A 22,141-nucleotide genomic window follows, 5' to 3' on the forward strand; every position below is an offset into this window, starting at 1 on the left:
TCATTACTAATTGCTGCAAATTGATCTCTTCAGTTGTGCGCATGCGCTCTATCCTCCATGTACACTGAACCTTTCTTATCCCCCCACACATAGAGCCATTTTTTTGTCGTCGTGTGCGCTGGTTGTTTGATTACTAATTGGATATCAACGAAATGAAAGACGGGCTTCCATCATGGCTCGCCGAGGTTTTAACGGTTTAAAAGATGTTAAAAATACGAAACGAATACCGAAACATCATATCTATAATATAAAATGATCCGACAGAGCGATTGGAAAACTAGGAATGTATGTGTCTTTGACAATCGCTTCATTGGATCATCTTATGTTGTAGATGTGATGTTCTAATATTTTTTACAAATTTTTACACCGTTGAAACCTTAAACGAGTTCTGTGGTAACTATAGATAGAAAAACCTCCTACTATACGGGCCATTTTCAGTTCGTTAGCAACTCATCATAATCATAGAGCACGGCCACGCTTCATCACAGAAATGAGCCAAACGCACGTGGAGCCACGCTTCATCATAATCCTAGCCGAGCCACCCCCTGCCCGTGTGCACACCATCGACCTCGAGTCCTCGACTGGGTGGGAGGCGAGTGTGTGGAGCCTCCGGGGTGCGCGAGGGAATAAGCGATGGCGGGCGATACGTGTGACGCCGCCCGCAGCCTGCGTGACCCAAGGGCGGTTCCCGCACGCGGGGCCCCCCTCACCGCCTGGAAGCGCCCGCGGCCCCGAGATTCGTGCGCCATCCAACGGTCCCTCGGAATCTGCGCCGCATTTCGAAGGGGTCGTTCCGCGGCCGCCGCCGCTGCCTCGTGACGGGCGACACACGCCTCTCCCTCTCTCTGGCTTTCTTGGACTCCAAGTTCGCGGGGTCGCGTGGTGGGCCCGCCGCCCTCCACTGCCGCTGATGCTGGACGCTGACAGCTCGCACCTGCTTTGCTTTCCGGTGCACGTCGAGTCGTCAGCGACACGAAAGAGGCGTTGCTCGCAAGAAACGAAGATCTTTTCTTTCCCGGGTGAACATTCGAAAACGACGTTTTGCAGGGAAGATCACTTGATGGATTTTGGTTTCACAGACGCTACGGCCTGTTCGTGTGGGTGTAGCCAAAGTGTAGTGTTAGACAAATAAGAACGTGACCACGAGTTAACACTACTTAGGGCAGCTTCAACGCGGCTCCTCAAATCATCACTAAATGTTATGTTAGAGCATCTCTAGCCGTGTCCCCAAAAGAGCCTTTTCATGCGTTTTTGCTGTGCGGCGTCGAAAAAACGGCCCAGTCGTGCCCTCAGAAATCCGTTTTTCGCCGGTTCGGATCGAAACTGGTGCCGGTGGACCCAAGCCGAACCCGGCGCCCTGCGGGACGCCTGGGGCGTCGGCACAAGCGAAAGGGTCGCGTGGTTCCGCCCTGTCGGCGAGTCGAGCGTCTCTTCTCGCCTTTCATCCCACTTTTCCCCCACTTCCCTCCCATTCTCTCAATTCCTCCCGCCAATCTCCCGTTCGCCTCCGCCGCCATGCCACCGAAGAAGTACGTCGCTCTCCGCGCCGCGGCAACTGCGACCGCCCCCGTCGCCCAGCCGAAGCAGAGGAAGCCGAGGGTGCCGCCGTCCAAGCCACCGGGCATATGACAAACGCCGAGTGGAGGGTGGAAGTTCAGCGACGGGATGCTGTCACCACCGACCGGCGGAACAGGGCGGTCGCCAAGAAGGCCCGTGACAACGCGGCGCGTGCGGCGGCGGCTTCGGCGGACCAAGCCGAGGCCGAGGCGGCTCGCGCGGGGATGATGAATCCACCCGACAGCCACGCCCAGTACGCGCCCTGGGGCCAGCAAGGCGTTGGTTCTCCGTCGCCGCAGCCATGGGGATGCACGCCCTCACCGGGCTACGCCGACGGGGACGCGCACGACGGGTTCAACCCCAACGTCACCTTCCCCCATAGACACCCGGCCCAGCGAACGCCCTCGCTCGCCTTCACCGGCGTGCAGTACCCTCCATACAACTACTCGCCGCCCGCCTACGCGTCCTCCCCGACGCCCCCTCTCCGTCGTGGCGCGCTGCCCTTCTCGCACCTCGGCGACACCGATGAGACCGAGGCCGACATGGATGACATCATCGCGACAGGCTCGGCCGCGGCCGCCGCGTCTCCCGGGTTCGCCACCCCGGACGACACCGTGGATCTGAGCGGCGACATGGAAGGCGAGCTCGGCTACGTCTACGGCGAGGAGGAGCAGGAGGAGCAGGAGGAGGAGGACGAAGAGGAGGAGGAGGAGCTGGCGACTGTTCCGGCGAGGAGGAGCAAGAAGAAGAAGCGGGCGGCCAGGTCCGGTGGGCCGCGCATCAAGTGGGCGTCCAAGGAGGAGGAATGCCTCGCCGAAGCATGGAAAGTCGTCTACCTCGACCCGACCACCGGCACGAACTAGAACATCAAGGCCGAGTTCGACGAGCGCAAACTCGTCGACCCCTACTTCAAAGGCGTCTACATGCAGCGCGGGGAGAAGGCGATGGCGAACCATTGGGGGCGTATCCAGGGGGCATGCAACAAATGGCATGGGATCGTCGAGGAGGTCGCGGCTCGCCCAGAGAGTGGCGCCAGCGTTGAGGATCAGGTATGGCACGCCGGCCTCCCGCCTCTCTTCCCCGTGTGCGCCCGCCAACAGTTTGTTCCTCCGCGCAGTTGCTGCGCATGTTCGCCATGTATCGGCAGGGCAACGGCGACGCCGAATTCAAGTACCTCCACGTTTACAACCGCATTGACAAATGCGAGAAGTGGGCGGAAGTCCGACGCACCCTCGACAAGGCCAAGGAGACCTACAAGCCGGACGTGCCGACTCCGGGCGCGTCAGACGGGCGGTCAGACGGCAACAAATGTGCCAAGAAGGGGAAACACGCCGTGTTGGGGAACGTAGTAATTTCAAAAATTTCCTATGCACACGCAGGATCATGGTGATGCATAGCAACGAGAGGGGAGATTGTTCTCTACGTACCCTCGTAGACCGTTCGCGGAAGCGTTATATCAACGCGGTTGATGTAGTTGTACGTCTTCACGATCCGACCGATCCAAGAACTGAAAGCACGGCACCTCCGAGTTTTGCACACGTTCGGCTCGGTGACGTCCTCGCCTTCTCGATCCAGCAAGAGGGGCGAAGTAGTAGATGAGTTCCGGCAGCACGACGGCGTGGTGACGGTGTTGGTGAAGAACAATCTTCGCAGGGCTTCGCCTAAGCACTACGAAAACTATGACGGAGGATAAACTAGAGGAGACGGGGTTGCCGGCACACGGCTTGGTGTTTCTTGATCTCTCTTTGGTGCTAGCCCTACCCCTCTATTTATATGTTGAGCCCTGGGGTCGAAACTTGGAGTAAAAGCCTCCTCAAAGTCGGTTTCACCCGAAAGGCAAGAGTCCTTCTCGGACTCCAGGGCTAGACGCCAGGGTTCCCGGCGTCTACCCCCTAGATGCCAGGGTTCCTGGCATCTAGCCTCTGGTCTCCGCAAAACTTTCTTTTGCACTTTCCAAAAGCCTCGTGGGCTTTCCCCTTTGGCCCAGATAAAGTGTTCTCGTGCCCAAACATTTCGGGAAACATCCGGAACCCCTTCCGGTGAATTCCGGAACCCTTCTGGAGATCAAACACTACTATCCATATATCAATCTTTACTTCCGGACCATTCCGGAGTTCCTCGTCATATCTGTGATCTCATCCAAAACTCCGAACAATATTCGGTCACCAACATACATAACTCATAGTACTATATCGTCAACGAACGTTAAGCGTGCGGACCCTACGGGTTCGAGAACTATGTAGACATGACCGAGACACGTCTCCGGTCAATAACCAATAGCGGAACCTGGATGCCCATATTGGCTCCTACATATTCTACGAAGATCTTTATCGTTCAGACCGCATAACAACATACATTGTTCCCTTTGTCATCGGTATGTTACTTGCCCGAGATTCGATCGTTGGTATCTCAATACCTAGTTCAATCTCGTTACCGGCAAGTCTCTTTACTCGTTCCGTAATACATCATCCCGCAACTAACTCATTAGTTGCAATGCTTGCAAGGCTTAAGTGATGTGCATTACCGAGAGGGCCCAGAGATACCTCTCCGACAATCGGAGTGACAAATCCTAATCTCGAAATACGCCAACCCAACAAGTACCTTCGGAGACACATGTAGAGCACCTTTATAATCACCCAGTTACGTTGTGACGTTTGGTAGCACACAAAGTGTTCCTCCGGTAAACGGGAGTTGCATAATCTCATAGTCATAGGAACATGTATAAGTCATGAAGAAAGCAATATCAACAAACTAAACGATCAAGTGCTATGCTAACGGAATGGCTCAAGTCGATCACATCATTCTCCTAATGATGTGATCCCGTTAATCAAATGACAACTCATGTCTATGGTTAGGAAACATAACCATCTTTGATCAACGAGCTAGTCAAGTAGAGGCATACTAGTGACACTTTGTTTGTCTATGTATTCACACATGTATTATGTTTCCGGTTAATAGAATTCTAGCATGAATAATAAACATTTATCATGATATAAGGAAATAAATAATAACTTTATTATTGCCTCTAGGGCATATTTCCTTCAGTCTCCCACTTGCACTAGAGTCAATAATCTAGTTCACATCGCCATGTGATTTAACATCAATAGTTCACATCGTCATATGACCAACACCCGAAGGGTTTACTAGAGTTAATAATCTAGTTCACATCGCTATGTGATTAATACCCAAAGAGTACTAAGGTGTGATCATGTTTTGCTTGTGAAGGAAGTTTAGTCAATGGGTCTGCCACATTCAGATCTGTATGTATTTTACAAATTTCTATGTCAACAATGCTCTGCACGGAGCTACTCTAGCTAATTGCTCCCACTTTCAATATGTATCCAGATTGAGACTTTGAGTCATCTGGATCAGTGTCAAAACTTGCATCGACATAACCCTTTACGACGAACCTTTTGTCACCTCCATAATCGAGAAACATATCCTTATTCCACTAAGGATAATTTTGACCAATGTCTAGTGATCTACTCCTAGATCACTATTGTACTCCCTTGCCAAACACAGGGCAGGGTATACAATAGGTCTGATACACAGCATGGCATACTTTATAGAACCTATGGCTGAGGCATAGGGAATGACTTTCATTATCTCTCTATCTTCTACCGTGGTCGGGTTTTGAGCCTTACTCAACTTCACACCTTGTAACACAAACAAGAACTCTTTCTTTGACTGTTCTATTTTGAACTACTTCAAAATCTTGTCAAGGTATGTACTCATTGAAAAACTTATCAAGCGTCTTGCTCTATCTCTATAGATCTTGATGCTCAATATGTAAGCAGTTTCACCGAGGTCTTTCTTTGAAAAACTCCTTTCAAACACTCCTTTATACTTTGCAGAATAATTCTACATTATCTCCGATCAACAATATGTTATTCACATATACTTATCAGAAATGCTGTAGTGCTCCCACTCACTTTCTTGTAAATACAGGCTTCACTGCAAGTCTATATAAAACTATATGCTTTGATCAACTTATCAAAGCGTATATTCCAACTCCGAGATGCTTGCACCAGTCCAAAGATGGATCGCCGGAGCTTGCATATTTTGTTAGCACCTTTAGGATTGACAAAACTTTCTTGTTGCATCATATACAACTCTTCTTTAATAAATCTATTAGGGAATGCAGATTTGTTTATCCACTTGCCAGATTTCATAAAATGCGGCAATTGCTAACATGATTCGGACAAACTTAAGCATAGATACGAGTGAGAAACTCTCATCGTAGTCAACACCTTGAACTTGTCGAAAACCTTTTTGCGACAATTCTAGCTTTTGTAGATAGTGACACTACTATCAGCGTCCGTCTTCCTCTTGAAGATCCATTTAACATCAATGGCTCGCCGATCAATGGGCAAGTCAATCAAAGTCCATACTTTGTTCTCATACATGGATCTTATCTCAGATTTCATTGCCTCAAGCCATTTCACGGAATCTGGACTCATCATCGCTTCCTCATAGTTCGTAGGCTCGTCATGGTCAAGTAACATGACCCCCATAACAGGATTATCGTACCACTCTGGTGCGGATCTCACTCTGATTTACCTACGAGGTTCGGTAGTAACTTGATCTGAAGTTACATGATCATCATCATTAGCTTCCTCACTAATTGGTGTAGTAATCACATGAATAGATTTCTGTGATGAACTACTTTCCAATAAGGGAGCAGGTATAGTTACCTCATCAAGTTCTACTTTCCTCCCACTCACTTCTTTTGAGAGAAACTCCTTTTCTAGAAAGGATACATTCAAAGCAACGAATATATTGCCTTCGGATCTGTGATAGAAGGTGTACCCAACATTTTCTTTTAGGTATCCTATGAAGACGCACTTCTCCGATTTGGGTTTGAGCTTATCAGGTTGAAACTTTTTCACATAAGCATTGCAACCTCAAACTTTAAGAACCGACAGCTTAGGTTTCTTGCCAAACCATAGTTCATACGGTGTCGTCTCAACGGATTTAGATGGTGCCCTATTTAACGTGAATGCAGCTGTCTCTAATGCATAACCCCAAAACAATAATGGTAGATCGTTAAGAGACATCATAGATCGCACCATATCTAATAAAGTACGGTTATGACGTTCGAACACACCATTATGGTGTGGTGTTCCAGGTGGCGTGAGTAGTGAAACTATTTCACATTGTTTTTAACTGAAGGCCAAACTCGTAACTCAAATATTTTACTTCTACGATCATATCGTAGAAACTTTCATTTTTGTTACGATGATTCTCCACTTCACTCTGAAATTCTTTGAACTTTTCAAATGTTTCAGACTTGTGTTTCATCAAGTAGATATACTCATATCTGCTCAAATCATCTGTGAAGATCAGAAAATAATGATACCTGCCGCGAGCTTCAATATTCATCGGACCACATACATCAGTATGCATGATTTCCAACAAATCTGTTGCTTGCTGCATTGTTCCGGAGAACGGAGTCTTAGTCATCTTGCCCATGAGGCATGGTTCGCAAGCATCAACTGATTCATAATCAAGTGATTCCAAAAGTCCATCAGCATGGAGTTTCTTCATGCGCTTTACACCAATATGACCTAAACGGCAGTGCCACAAATAAGTTGCACTATCATTATTAACTTTGCATCTTTTGGTTTCAATATTATGAATATGTGTATCACTACGATCGAGATCCAACGAACCATTTTCATTGGGTGTGTAACCATATATGTAAACCGAACAACAATTTATTCTCTTACTTAAATGAATAACCGTATTGCAATAAACATGATCAAATCATATTCATGCTCAATGCAAACACCAAATAACACTTATTTAGGTTTAACACTAATCCCGAAAGTATATGGAGTGTGCGATGATGATCATATCAATCTTGGAACCACTTCCAACACACATCGTCACTTCACCCTTAACTAGTCTCTGTTCATTCTGCAACTCCCGTTTCGAGTTACTACTCTTAGCAACTGAACCAGTATCAAATACCGAGGGGTTGCTACGAACACTATTAAAATACACATCAATAATCTGTATATCAAATATACCTTTGTTCACTTTGCCATCCTTCGTATCCGCCAAATACTTGGGGCAGTTCCGCTTCCAGTGACCAGTCCCTTTGCAGCAGAAGCACTTAGTCTCAGGCTTAGTATCAGACTTGGGCTTCTTCACTTGAGCAGCAACTTGCTTGCCATTCTTCTTGAAGTTCCCTTTATTTCCCTTTGCCCTTTTCTTGAAACTAGTGGTCTTTGTTAACCATCAACATTTGATGCTTTTCTTGATTTCTACCTTCGTCGATTTCAGCATCACGAAGAGCATGGGAATCGTTTCCGTTATCCCCTGCATATTATAGTTCATCACAAAGTTCTAGCAACTTGGTGATGGTGACTAGAGAACTCTGTCAATCACTATCTTATCTGGAAGATTAACTCCCACTTGATTCAAGCGATTGTAGTACCCAGACAATCTGAACACATGCTCACTGCTTGAGCTATTCTCCTCCATCTTTTAGCTATAGAACTTGTTGGAGACTTCATATCTCTCAACTCGGGTATTTGCTTGAAATATTAACTTCAACTCCTGGAACATCTCATATGATCCATGACGTTCAAAACGTCTTTGAAGTCCCGATTCTAAGCTGTTAAGCATGGTGCACTAAACTATCAAGTAGTCATCATATTGAGCTAGCCAAACATTCATAACGTCTGCATTTGCTCCTGCAATAGGTCAGTCACCTAGCGGTGCATCAAGAACATAATTCTTCTGTGCAGCAATGAGGATAAACCTCAGATCACGGATCCAATCCGCATCATTGCTACTAACATTTTTCAACTTAGTTTTCTCTAGGAACATATAAGAATTAAACGGGGAGCAACATTGCGAGCTATTGATCTAGAACATAGATATGCTAATACTACCAGGACTAAGTTCATGATAAATTAAAGTTCAATTAATCATATTACTTAAGAACTCCCACTTAGATAGACATCCCTCTATTCATCTAAGTGATCACGTGATCCAAATCAACTAAACCATAACCGATCATCACGTGAAATGGAGTAGCTTTCAATGGTGAACATCATTATGTTGATCATATCTACTATATGATTCACGCTCGACCTTTCGGTCTCAGTGTTCCGAGGCCATATCTGCATATGCTAGGCTCGTCAAGTTTAACCTGAGTATTCCGCGTGTGCAAAACTGGCATGCACCCATTGTAGATGGACGTAGAGCTTATCACACCCGATCATCACGTGGTGTCTGGGCACGACGAACTTTGGCAACAGTGCATACTCAGGGAGAACACTTTTTATCTTGAAATTTAGTGAGAGATCATCTTATAAAGCTACCGTCGAACTAAGCAAAATAAGATGCATAAAAGATAAACATCACATGCAATCAGAATATGTGACATGATATGGCCATCATCATCTTGTGCCTTTGATCTCCATCTCCAAAGCATCGTCATGATTTCCATCGTCACCGGCATGACACCATGATCTCCATCATCTTGATCTATATCAATGTGTCGTCACATGGTCGTCTCGCCAACTATTGCTCTTGCAACTATTGCTATCGCATAGCGATAAAGTAAAGCAATTATTTGGCGCTTGCATCTTATGCAATAAAGAGACAACCATAAGGCTTCTGCCAGTTGCCGATAACTTCAACAAAACATGATCATCTTATACAACAACTTTTATCTCATCACGTCTTGACCATATCACATCACAACATGCCCTGCAAAAACAAGTTAGACGTCCTCTACTTTGTTGTTGCAAGTTTTACGTGGCTGCTACGGTCTTAGCAAGAACCATTCTTACCTACGCATCAAAACCACAACGATAGTTTGTCAAGTTGGTGCTGTTTTAACCTTCTCAAGGACCGGGCATAGCCACACTCGGTTCAACTAAAGTTGGAGAAACTGACACCCGCTAGTCACCTGTGTGCATAGCACGGCGGTAAAACTAGTCTCGCGTAAGCATACGCGTAATGTCGGTCCGGGCCGCTTCATCCAACAATACCGCCGAACCAAAGTGTGACATGCTGGTAAGCAGTATGACTTATATCGCCCACAACTCACTTGTCTTCTACTCGTACATATAACATCAACACATAAAACCTAGGCTCGGATGCCACTGTTGGGGAACGTAGTAATTTCAAAAAATTTCCTACGCACACGCAAGATCATGGTGATGCACAGCAACGAGAGGGGAGAATGTTGTCTACGTACCCTCGTAGACCGGAAGCGGAAGCGTTATAACAACGCGGTTGATGTAGTCGTACGTCTTCATGGCCCGACCGATCAAGCACCGAAACTACGGCACCTCCGAGTTCTAGCACACGTTCAGCTCGATGACGATCCCCGGACTCCGATCCAGCAAAGTGTCGGGGAAGAGTTCCATCAGCACGATGGCGTGGTGACGATCTTGATGTTCTACCGTCGCAGGGCTTCGCCTAAGCACCGCTACAATATTATCGAGGATTATGGTGGAGGGGGGCACCGCACACGGCTAAGAGAACGATCACGAAGATCAACTTGTGTCTAGAGGTGCCCCCTGCCCCCGTATATAAAGGAGCAAGGGAGAGAGGCCGGCCGGCCCTTGGGGCGTGCCAAGGAGGGGGGAGTCCTCCTCCTAGTAGGAGTAGGACTCCTCTTTCCTAGTCCAACTAGGAAGAGAGAAGGGGGAAGGAAAGAGAGGGAGAGGGAGAGGGAAAGAGGGGCCGCGCCCCCTCCCCTAGTCCAATTCGGACTCCCGATGGGAGGGGGTGCGCCACCTCCTGGGCTGCTGCCCTCTCTCTCCCCTCAGGCCCACAAAAGCCCAATACTTCCCCGGGGGGTTCCGGTAACCCTTCCGACACTCCGGTTTTCTCCGAAATTACCCGAAACACTTCCGGTGTCCGAATATAGCCGTCCAATATATCGATCTTTATGTCTCGACCATTTCGAGACTCCTCGTCATGTCCGTGATCATATCCGGGACTCAGAACAAACTTCGGTACATCAAAATATATAAACTCATAATGAAACTGTCATCGTAACGTTAAGCGTGCGGACCCTACGGGTTCGAGAACAATGTAGACATGACCGAGACACGTCTCCGGTCAATAACCAATAGCGGAACCTGGATGCTCATATTGGCTCCTATATATTCTACGAAGATCTTTATCGGTCAGACCGCATAACAACATACGTTGTTCCCTTTGTCATCGGTATGTTACTTGCCCGAGATTCGATCGTTGGTATCTCAATACCTAGTTCAATCTCGTTACCGGCAAGTCTCTTTACTCGTTCTGTAATACATCATCCCGCAACTAACTCATTAGTTGCAATGCTTGCAAGGCTTAAGTGATGTGCATTACCGAGAGGGCCCAGAGATACCTCTCCGACAATCGGAGTGACAAATCCTAATCTCGAAATACGCCAACCCAACAAGTACCTTCGGAGACACCTGTAGAGCACCTTTATAATCACCCAGTTACGTTGTGACGTTTGGTAGCACACAAAGTGTTCCTCCAGTAAACGGGAGTTGCATAATCTCATAGTTATAGGAACATGTATAAGTCATGAAGAAAGCAATATCAACAAACTAAACGATCAAGTGCTATGCTAACGGAATGGGTCAAGTCAATCACATCATTCTCCTAATGATGTGATCCCGTTAATCAAATGACAACTCATGTCTATGGTTAGGAAACATAACCATCTTTGATCAACGAGCTAGTCAAGTAGAGGCATACTAGTGACACTTTGTTTGTCTATGTATTCACACATGTATTATGTTTCCAGTTAATACAATTCTAGCATGAATAATAAACATTTATCATGATATAAGGAAATAAATAATAACTTTATTATTGCCTCTAGGGCATATTTCCTTCAGTTCTTTCTTGATTTCTACCTTCATCGATTTCATCATCATGAAAAGCTCGGGAATCGTTTTCATCATCCCTTGCATACTATAGTTCATCACGAAGTTCTACTAACTTGGTGATGGTGACTAGAGAATTCTGTCAATCACTATTTTATCTGGAAGATTAACTCCCACTTGATTCAAGCGATTGTAGTACCCAGACAATCTGAACACATGCTCACTGCTTGAGCTATTCTCCTCCATCTTTTAGCTATAGAACTTGTTGGAGACTTCATATCTCTCAACTCGGGTATTTGCTTGAAATATTAACTTCAACTCCTGGAACATCCATATGATCCATGACGTTCAAAACGTCTTTGAAGTCCCGATTCTAAGCTGTTAAGCATGGTGCACTTAACTATCAAGTAGTCATCATATTGAGCTAGCCAAACATTCATGACGTCTGCATCTGCTCCTACAATAGGTCTGTCACCTAGCGGTGCATTAAGGACATAATTCTTCTGTGCAGCAATGAGGATAAACCTCAGATCACGGATCCAATCTGCATCATTGCTACTAACATCTTTCAACTTAGTTTTCTCTAGGAACATATCAAAAATAAACGGGGAGCAACATCGCGAGCTATTGATCTATAACATAGATATGCTAATACTACCAGGACTAAGTTCATGATAAATTAAAGTTCAATTAATCATATTACTTAAGAACTCCCACTTAGAAAGACATCCCTCTAATCTTCTAAGTGATCACGTGATCCAAATCAACTAAACCATAACCGATCATCACGTGAAATGGAGTAGCTTTCAATGGTGAACATCAATATGTTGATCATATCTACTATATGATTCACGCTCGACCTTTCGGTCTCAGTGTTCCGAGGCCATATCTGCATATGCTAGGCTCGTCAAGTTTAACCTGAGTATTCTGCGTGTGCAAAACTGGCTTGCACCCGTTGTAGATGGACGTAGAGCTTATCACACCCGATCATCACGTGGTGTCTGGGCACGACGAACTTTGGCGACGGTGCATACTCAGGGAGAACACTTTTATCTTGAAATTTAGTGAGAGATCATCTTATAATGCTACCGTCAATCAAAGTAAGATAAGATGCATAAAAGATAAACATAACATGCAATCAATATAAGTGATATGATATGGCCATCATCATCTTGTGCTTATGATGTCCATCTCCGAAGCACCGTCATGATCACCATCGTCACCGGCGCGACACCTTGATCACCATCGTAGCATCGCTGTCGTCTCGCCAATCTTATGCTTCCATGACTATCGCTACCGCTTAGTGATAAAGTAAAGCATTACAGCGCAATTGCATTGCATACAATAAAGCGACAACCATATGGCTCCTGCCAGTTGCCGATAACTCGGTTACAAAACATGATCATCTCATACAATAAAATTTAGCATCATGTCTTGACCATATCACATCACAACATGCCCTGCAAAAACAAGTTAGACGTCCTCTACTTTGTTGTTACAAGTTTTACGTGGCTGCTACTGGGCTTAGCAAGAACCGTTCTTACCTACGCATCAAAACCACAACGATAGTTTGTCAAGTTGGTGCTGTTTTAACCTTCGCAAGGACCGGGCGTAGCCACACTCGGTTCAACTAAAGTTGGAGAAACTGACACCCGCCAGCCACCTGTGTGCAAAGCACGTCGGTAGAACTAGTCTCGCGTAAGCGTACGCGTAATGTCGGTCCGGGCCGCTTCATCCAACAATACCGCCGAACCAAAGTATGACATGCTGGTAAGCAGTATGACTTATATCGCCCACAACTCACTTGTGTTCTACTCGTGCACAACATCAACGCATAAAACCTAGGCTCGAATGCCACTGTTGGGGAACATAGTAATTTCAAAAATTTCCTACGCACACGCAGGATCATGGTGATGCATAGCAACGAGAGGGGAGAGTGTTCTCTACGTACCCTCGTAGACCATTCGCGGAAGTGTTATATCAACGCGGTTGATGTAGTCGTACGTCTTCACGATCCGACCGATCCAAGCACCGAAACCATGGCACCTCCGAGTTCTGCACACGTTCGGCTCAGTGACGTCCTCGCCTTCTCGATCCAGCAAGAGGGGCGAAGTAGTAGATGAGTTCCGGCAGCACGACGGCGTGGTGACGGTGTTGGTGAAGAACAATCTTCGCAGGGCTTCGCCTAAGCACTATGAAAACTATGACGGAGGATAAACTAGAGGAGACGGGGTTGCCGGCAGACGGCTTGGTGTTTCTTGATCTCTCTTTGGTGCTAGCCCTACCCCTCTATTTATATGTTGAGCCCTGGGGTCGAAACTTGGAGTAAAAGCCTCCTCAAAGTCGGTTTCACCCGAAAGGCAAGAGTCCTTCTCGGACTCCAGGGCTAGACGCCAGGGTTCCCGGTGTCTACCCCCTAGACGCCAAGGTTCCTGGCGTCTAGCCTCTGGTCTCCGCAAAACTTTCTTTTGCACTTTCCAAAAGCCTCGTGGGCTTTCCCCTTTGGCCCAGATAAAGTGTTCTCGTGCCCAAACATTTCGGGAAACATCCGGAACCCCTTCCGGAGATCAAACACTACTATCCACATATCAATCTTTACTTCCGGACCATTCCGGAGTTCCTCGTCATATCTGTGATCTCATCCAAAACTCCGAACAACATTCGGTCACCAACATACATAACTCATAGTACTATATCGTCAACGAACGTTAAGCGTGCGGACCCTACAGGTTTGAGAACTATGTAGACATGACCGAGACACCTCTCTTGTCAATAACCAATAGCGGGACCTGGATGCCCATATTGGCTCCTACATACTCTACGAAGATCTTTATCGGTCAGACCGCATTACAACATACGTTGTTCCCTTTATCATCGGTATGTTAATTGCCCGAGATTCGATCGTCGGTATCTCAATACCTAGTTCAATCTCGTTACCGGCAAGTCTCTTTACTCGTTCCGTAATACATCATCCCGCAACTAACTCATTAGTTGCAATGCTTGCAAGGCTTATAGTGATGTGCATTACCGAGTGGGCCCAGAGATACCTCTCCGACAATCGGAGTGACAAATCCTAATCTCGAAATACGCCAACCCAACAAGTATCTTTGGAGACACCTGTAGAGCACCTTTATAATCACCCAGTTACGTTGTGACGTTTGGTAGCACACAAAGTGTTCCTCCGGTAAATGGGAGTTGCATAATCTCATAGTCATAGGAACATGTATAAGTCATGAAGAAAGCAATAGCAACAAACTAAACGATCAAGTGCTAAGCTAACGGAATGGGTCAAGTCAATCACATCATTCTCCTAATGATGTGATCCCGTTAATCAAATGACAACTCATGTCTATGGTTAGGAAACTTAACCATCTTTGATCAACGAGCTAGTCAAGTAGAGGCATACTAGTGACACTCTGTTTGTCTATGTATTCACACATGTATTATGTTTCTGGTTAATACAATTCTAGCATGAATAATAAACATTTATCATGAAATAAGGAAATAAACAATAACTTTATTATTGCCTCTAGGGCATATTTTCTTCACGTCGACGCGGCCACCGCTCGAGTGCAGGAGTCCATCGAGCACTGCATCGCCGACACACAGGCCCGGGCCGCCCTTCGTGAAGAGAAGACCGAGGCGCCGTGGTCGGCGTTGATGTCGAGCAGCGCCATCAAGCTCGACCTACTTCGGACCAACGTCGTCGCGAAGAAGAGAAACACCGACCTGGCTTTCGTGCCGGGCGAGGCAGACATGCTCCAGAGCAACGACGAGGCGGTCAAGGCGTGGTACTTGGCGAAGCGGGGCCTCATCCTGAACCAGCTTCCATTGACGATGCCGCCCACGCCACCCACACCGCCAAGCCCGACTGATGATGCCGCCGAGAACACCCGCAGCACAGAAGCCACGCTGACACTGCCCAGCACAGAGACCCCGCCAAGCCCGCGCACGCCAACGTCGGAGGCCGACCTCGCCGTCTGATGCGCACGCACGTCCTTTCTGTTTTTTGTATGCTGAACTTGTGGCCGTGTGATCGCCGGATTTTTGGCGTCTATTTTGTGAGCGGGAATGAGACTATGTTTGAATTTTCCACGGCTAGGGGGCGGCGCCTGGGGGCGTGCCTGGGAGCTAGGCCGCCCCCAGGGGCCAACCTAGCACCGGTTCGCCCTCAGGCCGCTCTTTTTCGGCGCCCTGGGGGGCTGAACGGCTGGAGATGCTCTTAGAACCATACGGTCCATAACACATCTCTAACAAATTTTCTGTCGCATCCGTCCATGAACAGGGGATCAGTCCACAGACACGGACGAAAGACCGCCATTCAACGCTTTCCGCATACATTTCAACAACAATGCGAACTAGCTAACTGGATGAAATTCGTCCAAGCATGACCGGATATTATATAAACACGATCAGGTTTCATATAAACATAACGGATTTCATTATATTTACATCAACTTAGCGGTGCTCGTCTGGCTCTGAAGGTATAATCAATACATCTAATCTATGATCGCAGGCGCATGTTCCCCTTGTCCAGCCATGAGCCCCGAGAACTGAAGCTTCACTTCCCCAGTTCCATCTTGGCACTCTCCAACTCCGTCTCCATAATCTCCGCCTCTGGAGACCCGAGAAGTGAAGTTGTCCGCCTTCATGTCACCACCAAGCGGTTAATCGGCCACCAATGTTGAGCCCACCAAGATTGACTTCAATGGGAGGGAAAAAGCGGTGGCCTTCTTGGGACCCAAGTGGCGGCGACCTTCCGTGCACTACTAGTGGTGGCGACCTTCCGTGCACTACTCTTCCTCGATGCCGGCGGCGCCTGCGGAGGTGTCGGCTCCGTGGTCGTGGCGGCGTTGCGCGGCCTCGGTGGAGCCGGTGTTGTGCTCCGCCTCGTCGTCGGTCTTGCCCCACACCTCGATCGCCGCCTCGTCGAACTCCTTTTAGGTGGCCTCCAGTTTCGCCTGACGCTGGCGGTACCGCCATCGGTCAAGGCGGATCTGACGAGCGGAATGGTATGACTCGAGCATCGCCGCCTACTCCGGCAGGTCCGCTTCCTGCGCGATCGCCCTACCAGCGGCGAGCTGCTCCCCCACCTGCTGGTGCTCCTGGAGGAGGTGACGGTTGTAGGCGGCGTCGGCTTGTGCCTCCCGAAAATGCTCCTGCTGGTCCTCCCGCACCATGTTCATGCAATGGGCACGGGCCTCGCCGATGGTCTGCTGCAATGTGCCGGCGAGGGTGGTGCGGACGAGGAGGATGGCGTCGGCTCGTCGTCTTTCGCGTCCTCCAGTGGTACGTCATCATCCTCCGGTGCCTGCCGGCCAGCCAACCGGAAGCTATGACGGCCATCTCCTTCTGTTGGTTCATCGTCATCCCGTCAGAGAGAGTTTTGGAGCGCGAGAAGCCATGGTGGGAGTGGTGCGGAGAGGAGAAAGGATCGGAGGTGGATGACCGCGACTATGGCCGGGGCAGCAATTTATATACTAATGGCGGGCAGCAAAGTGACAAATGGGTGTCGTCGGAGTAGCCGCCTCGGCAACCTCGACATTAATGTGGGTGGCAGATAGACGGCCGGCTGGCCGTTATGTCGTTTGAATGCGGAGCAGTCGCCTGCGCTGGGAAGCGCGCATGGGGGCACTCTCTCAGCCTGCACGCCCGCTCTATGAGTGATGGAGCACCGACTAGCGAGATGCTGAATCGTGCGAGTTGTGGCCCGATCTTTCACAGTACTGTTGTCGTAAACGATCGAGGTAGAAAGAGATTCGGCCCTTGCTATTATTTAACAAGAACAGAAAGTAATCTGTGGCAAGATTGACAATGATCAAACTCAACACAACAGCATACGATCCATCACAAAGGGTCGCAGAAAACGCAGCAACTTGATGTCCCGGACCTGGGACCTTTTTCTCTGTCTATTAACACTTGATAACAAAAATCAATCTCAAAAACAACTACCTCCGTACACGGCTGTAGCTGGCCTTTTATATAGGCGATGTGTACATAGCAAACCGACTTGCGTACAAGACCTAACTAATTTGGACTCTCTCTCTCTCTTTCTTATCCCAACAAATCAAGGAATTAAACCATAAATTATCTGGCACGCTGATCACCTATAGTAACTAAGGCCTTCTTTGGTTCATAGGATAGGAATTTTATAGGAAAAGGAAAATCATAGGAAGTGAGATGACATGCATGTCAATTCCTATAGAGAAAGAGATGCCATTTGGTGCATAGGATAAGATTTTTTCCATTGAGTCTAGTCTAATTTTTTTCCCTCCAAAACATGAAGGATTGATTCCTATCCTACATAGGAATAGAAATCCATTCCTACAAACCAAAGGACTTGAAAGGAATTTTTCCTTTGCAAATCCTATCCTATAGAATTCCTACAAAAATCCTACAAACCAACCAAAGGAGGCCTAACTTTGGACTCCTAAGAAAACTACTCCCTCCGTAAAGAAATATAAGAGCGTTTAGATCACTAAAACAATGACCTAAACACTCTTATATTTGTTTACAGAGGAAGTAGTACGTAACTAGTATTATATCAAACGACTTGACCCTCTCGTATCAATTGACCGACACAAGCTCTGCAATAATTTATGTAGCAAATGGATTTCTGAAGGTGGGCTTAACTAGTTAACGTCATCCTTCTTCGGTTCAATTGGTGGAACTTCAAAGCTAAAAGAACCAACTTGTAAAACATTCCGAAGATTATCTCTTGCACTAGCGGCCACATCAAGGAGGGCACGAATGCGACACTGACTGTTTTGAACGGGAAGCGCGCGGGCGAGAGAGGGGTTTTGGTTGACCAGGGCGGTCAGACGGGGCTTGGGAGCGGTCCGGACATCCGCAAAGCCCTCCCCCCATGTTTGTCTCAGGTTTGCAGAAGAAAGTATGTCCAAACCGCCCTGCTGACCGATATAGGCCCGTGTTGGATGGCACAGTACGTCCGGACAGATGCGGCTGGGTTTGAGGGTCGATGTTGGAGATGCCCTTATACCTTTTTCCAGTCAACGTCATGCGTCAAAGGTCTGTGGCGTTGTCAAGACATCCGAAATATCCCAAATCAAAAGCAAACACGTGAGAGGTTTGAGTGAGTACGGACATCCGCCACGTTGAACTCTGACACACTAGGTTCACCCAAAACCCCTCCCCCAGAGCTCTTCCCCTCCCCCCACTCCGTCCCTCCCCTTGCTCTATATCCACACCCACCAAGACCACCGTCACCTCTATACCACTTTGGTTGCCGCCCAGGCGCCTTGTACTTCGCCGCTGTTGCATCCTGGATCAGGCCGTTGTCCCGGTATCGCCCGCCCCCTGCTGGTGTCGTTCATGACACACACCATGCTCCATAAGTGTTCGACACAATGCCATTGAGAATTTATTCTGATGTTCTCGTTGTTTAACATGAAAGAAAACACGATGGCGGGGTATTCAGTGAGGGAGGATGCATTGTTGTGCGATGTATGGTTGGCCACAAGTTCGGTGTTTGTAGGCATGAAGCTAAAGGGCACACTTTTTTTGGCAACATCTACGTTCTTAGTTTCAAGAGCACAAGGACTACTCGGCGTACACTTTTTGAATTGATCCATATTCACAATGTGGTACACCATTTCAAACACCATCATGAAGTATTGCATATGATTGTACAAGTGGAAAGAAGGTGTCCAACGAGCGCGACAATCATGTATACGTAAATTTTGCTTCTGATTGCTCTACGAGTTGGTCAATTCATTGATTAACTTAATGTTGTCACTTGATGGTCACATCATTGTATAGCCTGAGAGCGCTGTCACACTGTACCAAAGGACGGACGACAAGCCCTTCACATTGATGCATTGTTGGACGAAGCTCAAGAGACAGAACATTTGGAATAAACAATGTGTGTCGATGAAGAAGTTCAGCCTTGAGGATAGAAAGCCTGAGACGAAGGTCGCTTTTGAGGAGTTTGGATGGTTTTTGGCTTGTCGGCATTGTGGGGAGCTACTATTCAATGCTTGTTGAGCCAAAATGCGTCTACAACACTTGCTCCATCGTCCGCCCATGCTCTTTGCTTGTTTTTGTTGCTCGTTTTTTCAGCAGCAACTGGCTCAAGTAAAAAAAACTGTTTTGTTAATTTTAAAAATAATTGGCGAATTTTTTTACCAGATTATAATTTTTTATTTTTATAGAGAAATCCATGAATTTTAGAAAAAGTCTACGAATTTTGAAAATGGTCGTATTTTTTACAAGTTGAAGAACTTTAAAAACAATACATGAAATTTTATAAGTTCATGAATTAAAAAAAGTTTGTGAAATTTGACAAATAAATGCGAATTTGAAAAATATTCATATATAAAAAATAAAAACTGAGAAAAAAGTGGTGACTCCAAAGCCGGTGAAGGTAGCTGCATGGGCCGGCCTACTTATCGTGGTAGTGCTTGAGGGGGTGCGTGTTTTCTACGAAATGGCTACTATTTGGTGGCTTATGCGCCAAATAGGATATCAGTCCGTATTTTCGGCCCGTCAGTATTGGTATTTTGGCATGTTAAGCCCACCAGTCAGCCCAGCTCCATCTCGCGTGAGTGCTTAGAGACAAGCAGAGCATGACACACATATAGAGAACATTTTATTTTCATATGACACACATATGCACTTAATTTATTTCAAAAGGCTTGAAGTTTTAGGTTTGTCTTAAGTCAAACTTCTTTACATCTGACCAAGTTAATAGAAAACTTTCCAATATCTACAACATCAAATTAGCTTAATCAGTGTCATTATAACATATATTTAATGGTGTAGATATTAGCATTTTTTGTAAAGTTAGTCAAACTTAAACAAGTTTGACTTAGTACAAACCCAGAAATCCCAAATGTTTTGGAACGGAACAAGTATCGATGTAATAGCACTCCAGTTGAAGATCGATCGTTAATTCGATCTTCATTCCTTGTTATTTTATACACGCATTTTGCTTACAAAAGAGAGGGAACCACAAGTACCGAAATTTGCACATTTTGGGTAGGCGCGGTGAAGAAGTGCACCACACTTGTAACGCTGACACACCGACTGAAGGACACACACGCTCGCTCGCTCAGGAACAGTACGGCAGACCGATAGTTACAGGAGTACTCACGCAGGAGCAACGATCAGCACAAACGATGGTCGATGAACGATAGGATTCCATCCGTTCCATGGCCGATTGAGTATGCTAGTCGCGGCTCTTGAAGGGGATGGCCCTGATCACCACCACGTGGTAGATGGCCGCCAGCGCCGCGCCGGTGAACGGGCCCACCCAGAAGATCCACTACATGCCCAAAACCATGATCATCAAGCTTAATTCCTCCCAAGCATGAATAATTAGTCTCTAAGTAGTGACTGATAGTCCTAGTTTTGTTAGTTAAGTGATTCTTCTTACGTGGTCGTCCCACGACTGCTTCTTGTTGTAGATGATGGCGGCGCCGAGGGAGCGCGCCGGGTTGATGCCGGTGCCGGTGATGGGGATCGTCGCCAGGTGCACCAGGAACACCGCGAACCCGATCGGCAGCGGCGCCAGGATCTGCACCGAATCCATCCATACATCAGTTAATTTGTTCATCATCCACGAAATGATATGTTCCACGCGCTAGTTAGAGAGGCCGGTGCACTTACGGGGACGTGGGAGTCTCTGGCGCTGCGCTTGGCGTCGGTGGCGGAGAAGACGGTGTACACGAGCACGAAGGTCCCCACGATCTCCGCCCCCAGGCCGTCGCCCTTGGTGTACCCCGGCGCCACCGAGTTGGCGCCGCCGCCGTTGCCCATGTACAGCGTGGTCTGGAACCCCTTCACCACCCCGGCGCCGCAGATGGCCCCCAGGCACTGCATCACCATGTAGAACACGGCCCGGGTGAGCGACAGCTTCCTGGCCAGGAACAGCCCGAAGGTGACGGCGGGGTTGATGTGGCCGCCGGAGATGCCGGCGGTGCAGTAGACGAGCACGAAGATCATGCCGCCGAAGCTCCAGGCGATGCCCTGGATGCCCACGGTGCCGCACTTGGAGCCGGAGGGGTTGCCCACCACGCCCATCACCGTGAGCACGCTGATGTACAGGAACAGGAAGGTGGCCAGGAACTCGGCGATCCCCGCGCGGTAGAAGGACCACGACGTCAGCTCCTCCGCCTCGAACAGCGGCGCCGGCGGCGGCTCCTTGTAGTCCTTGTCGTCCGCGCCCTGCGCCGCCGTTCCGATCGGCTGCCGCTCCGAGTACCGGTTGGCGCCCAGACGCACGTCCTCCTCCTTGCCCTCCATTGCCGCTGCTTGAGCTCAGCTGCTTAGCCTGTTAGGCAGAGGAGATGAGATGATGATGGATGGGTGTGCGAGAGAGAGATGAGGAAAGGGAGTGGCTTTGGAGCGCTTCTTATAGCGGGGGTCAATCATGGTTGCTCTGCATTGTGTGTGTGGTGATAAACTGATAATGTGCTTATTTTGCCTTTGCTGCCACTTGTTGATTAGTGGATGATGATAGGGGGCGGGTTTGGTTTACTGATTAGTGGCCCAGTGATGGTACTTTATTAGTTCTATTAGTTGGTCTATGAAATTGTTGTGGCTTGTTTACTACTCTGGGCGTCTCACCTCACCTTCCATGTCATGGAGCGGCAGAGTTTGTGGTATCGAATGGTTTCGTCGGCTGTTGTTAATAGCAGATACTTAGTATACTAGTTTAAGTCGGTGATAAGATAATATTGATCAGTGGGCTGAATTCATTTGTACAG

At 47.7% G+C, this 22,141-nt stretch overlaps 1 protein-coding gene across 1 annotated transcript; it reads right to left on the bottom strand.

The window, feature by feature from the left end:
* Positions 1-20,293: 20,293 nt before the first annotated feature.
* LOC125509067 (aquaporin PIP1-5) lies at positions 20,294-21,772 on the bottom strand. Its single transcript, XM_048673944.2, has 3 exons — positions 21,042-21,772; positions 20,809-20,949; positions 20,294-20,697 (listed from the first exon to the last, which is right to left on the bottom strand). The coding sequence occupies exons 1-3, from the start codon at positions 21,675-21,677 to the stop codon at positions 20,602-20,604; spliced, it is 873 nt and encodes a 290-aa protein (XP_048529901.1). The 5' UTR covers positions 21,678-21,772; the 3' UTR covers positions 20,294-20,601.
* Between the last annotated feature and the right edge of the window lie 369 nt (positions 21,773-22,141).

The sequence above is a fragment of the Triticum urartu genome, chromosome 5A (assembly GCF_056163025.1).
Source record: "Triticum urartu cultivar PI428250 chromosome 5A, HENAU_Tu73, whole genome shotgun sequence".
NCBI classification, from domain to species: Eukaryota; Viridiplantae; Streptophyta; class Magnoliopsida; order Poales; family Poaceae; genus Triticum; species Triticum urartu.

Bases quoted from the DNA above. Each gene is read 5' to 3' on its own strand.
- LOC125509067 (XM_048673944.2), bottom strand. From the start codon at position 21,677: ATGGAGGGCAAGGAGGAGGACGTGCGTCTGGGCGCCAACCGGTACTCG. The intron at 20,950-21,041 runs GTAAGTGCACCG...GATTCGGTGCAG, and splicing joins CCAGAGACTCCCACGTCCCC to ATCCTGGCGCCGCTGCCGAT. The intron at 20,698-20,808 runs GTAAGAAGAATC...TTGGGCATGTAG, and splicing joins AGCAGTCGTGGGACGACCAC to TGGATCTTCTGGGTGGGCCC.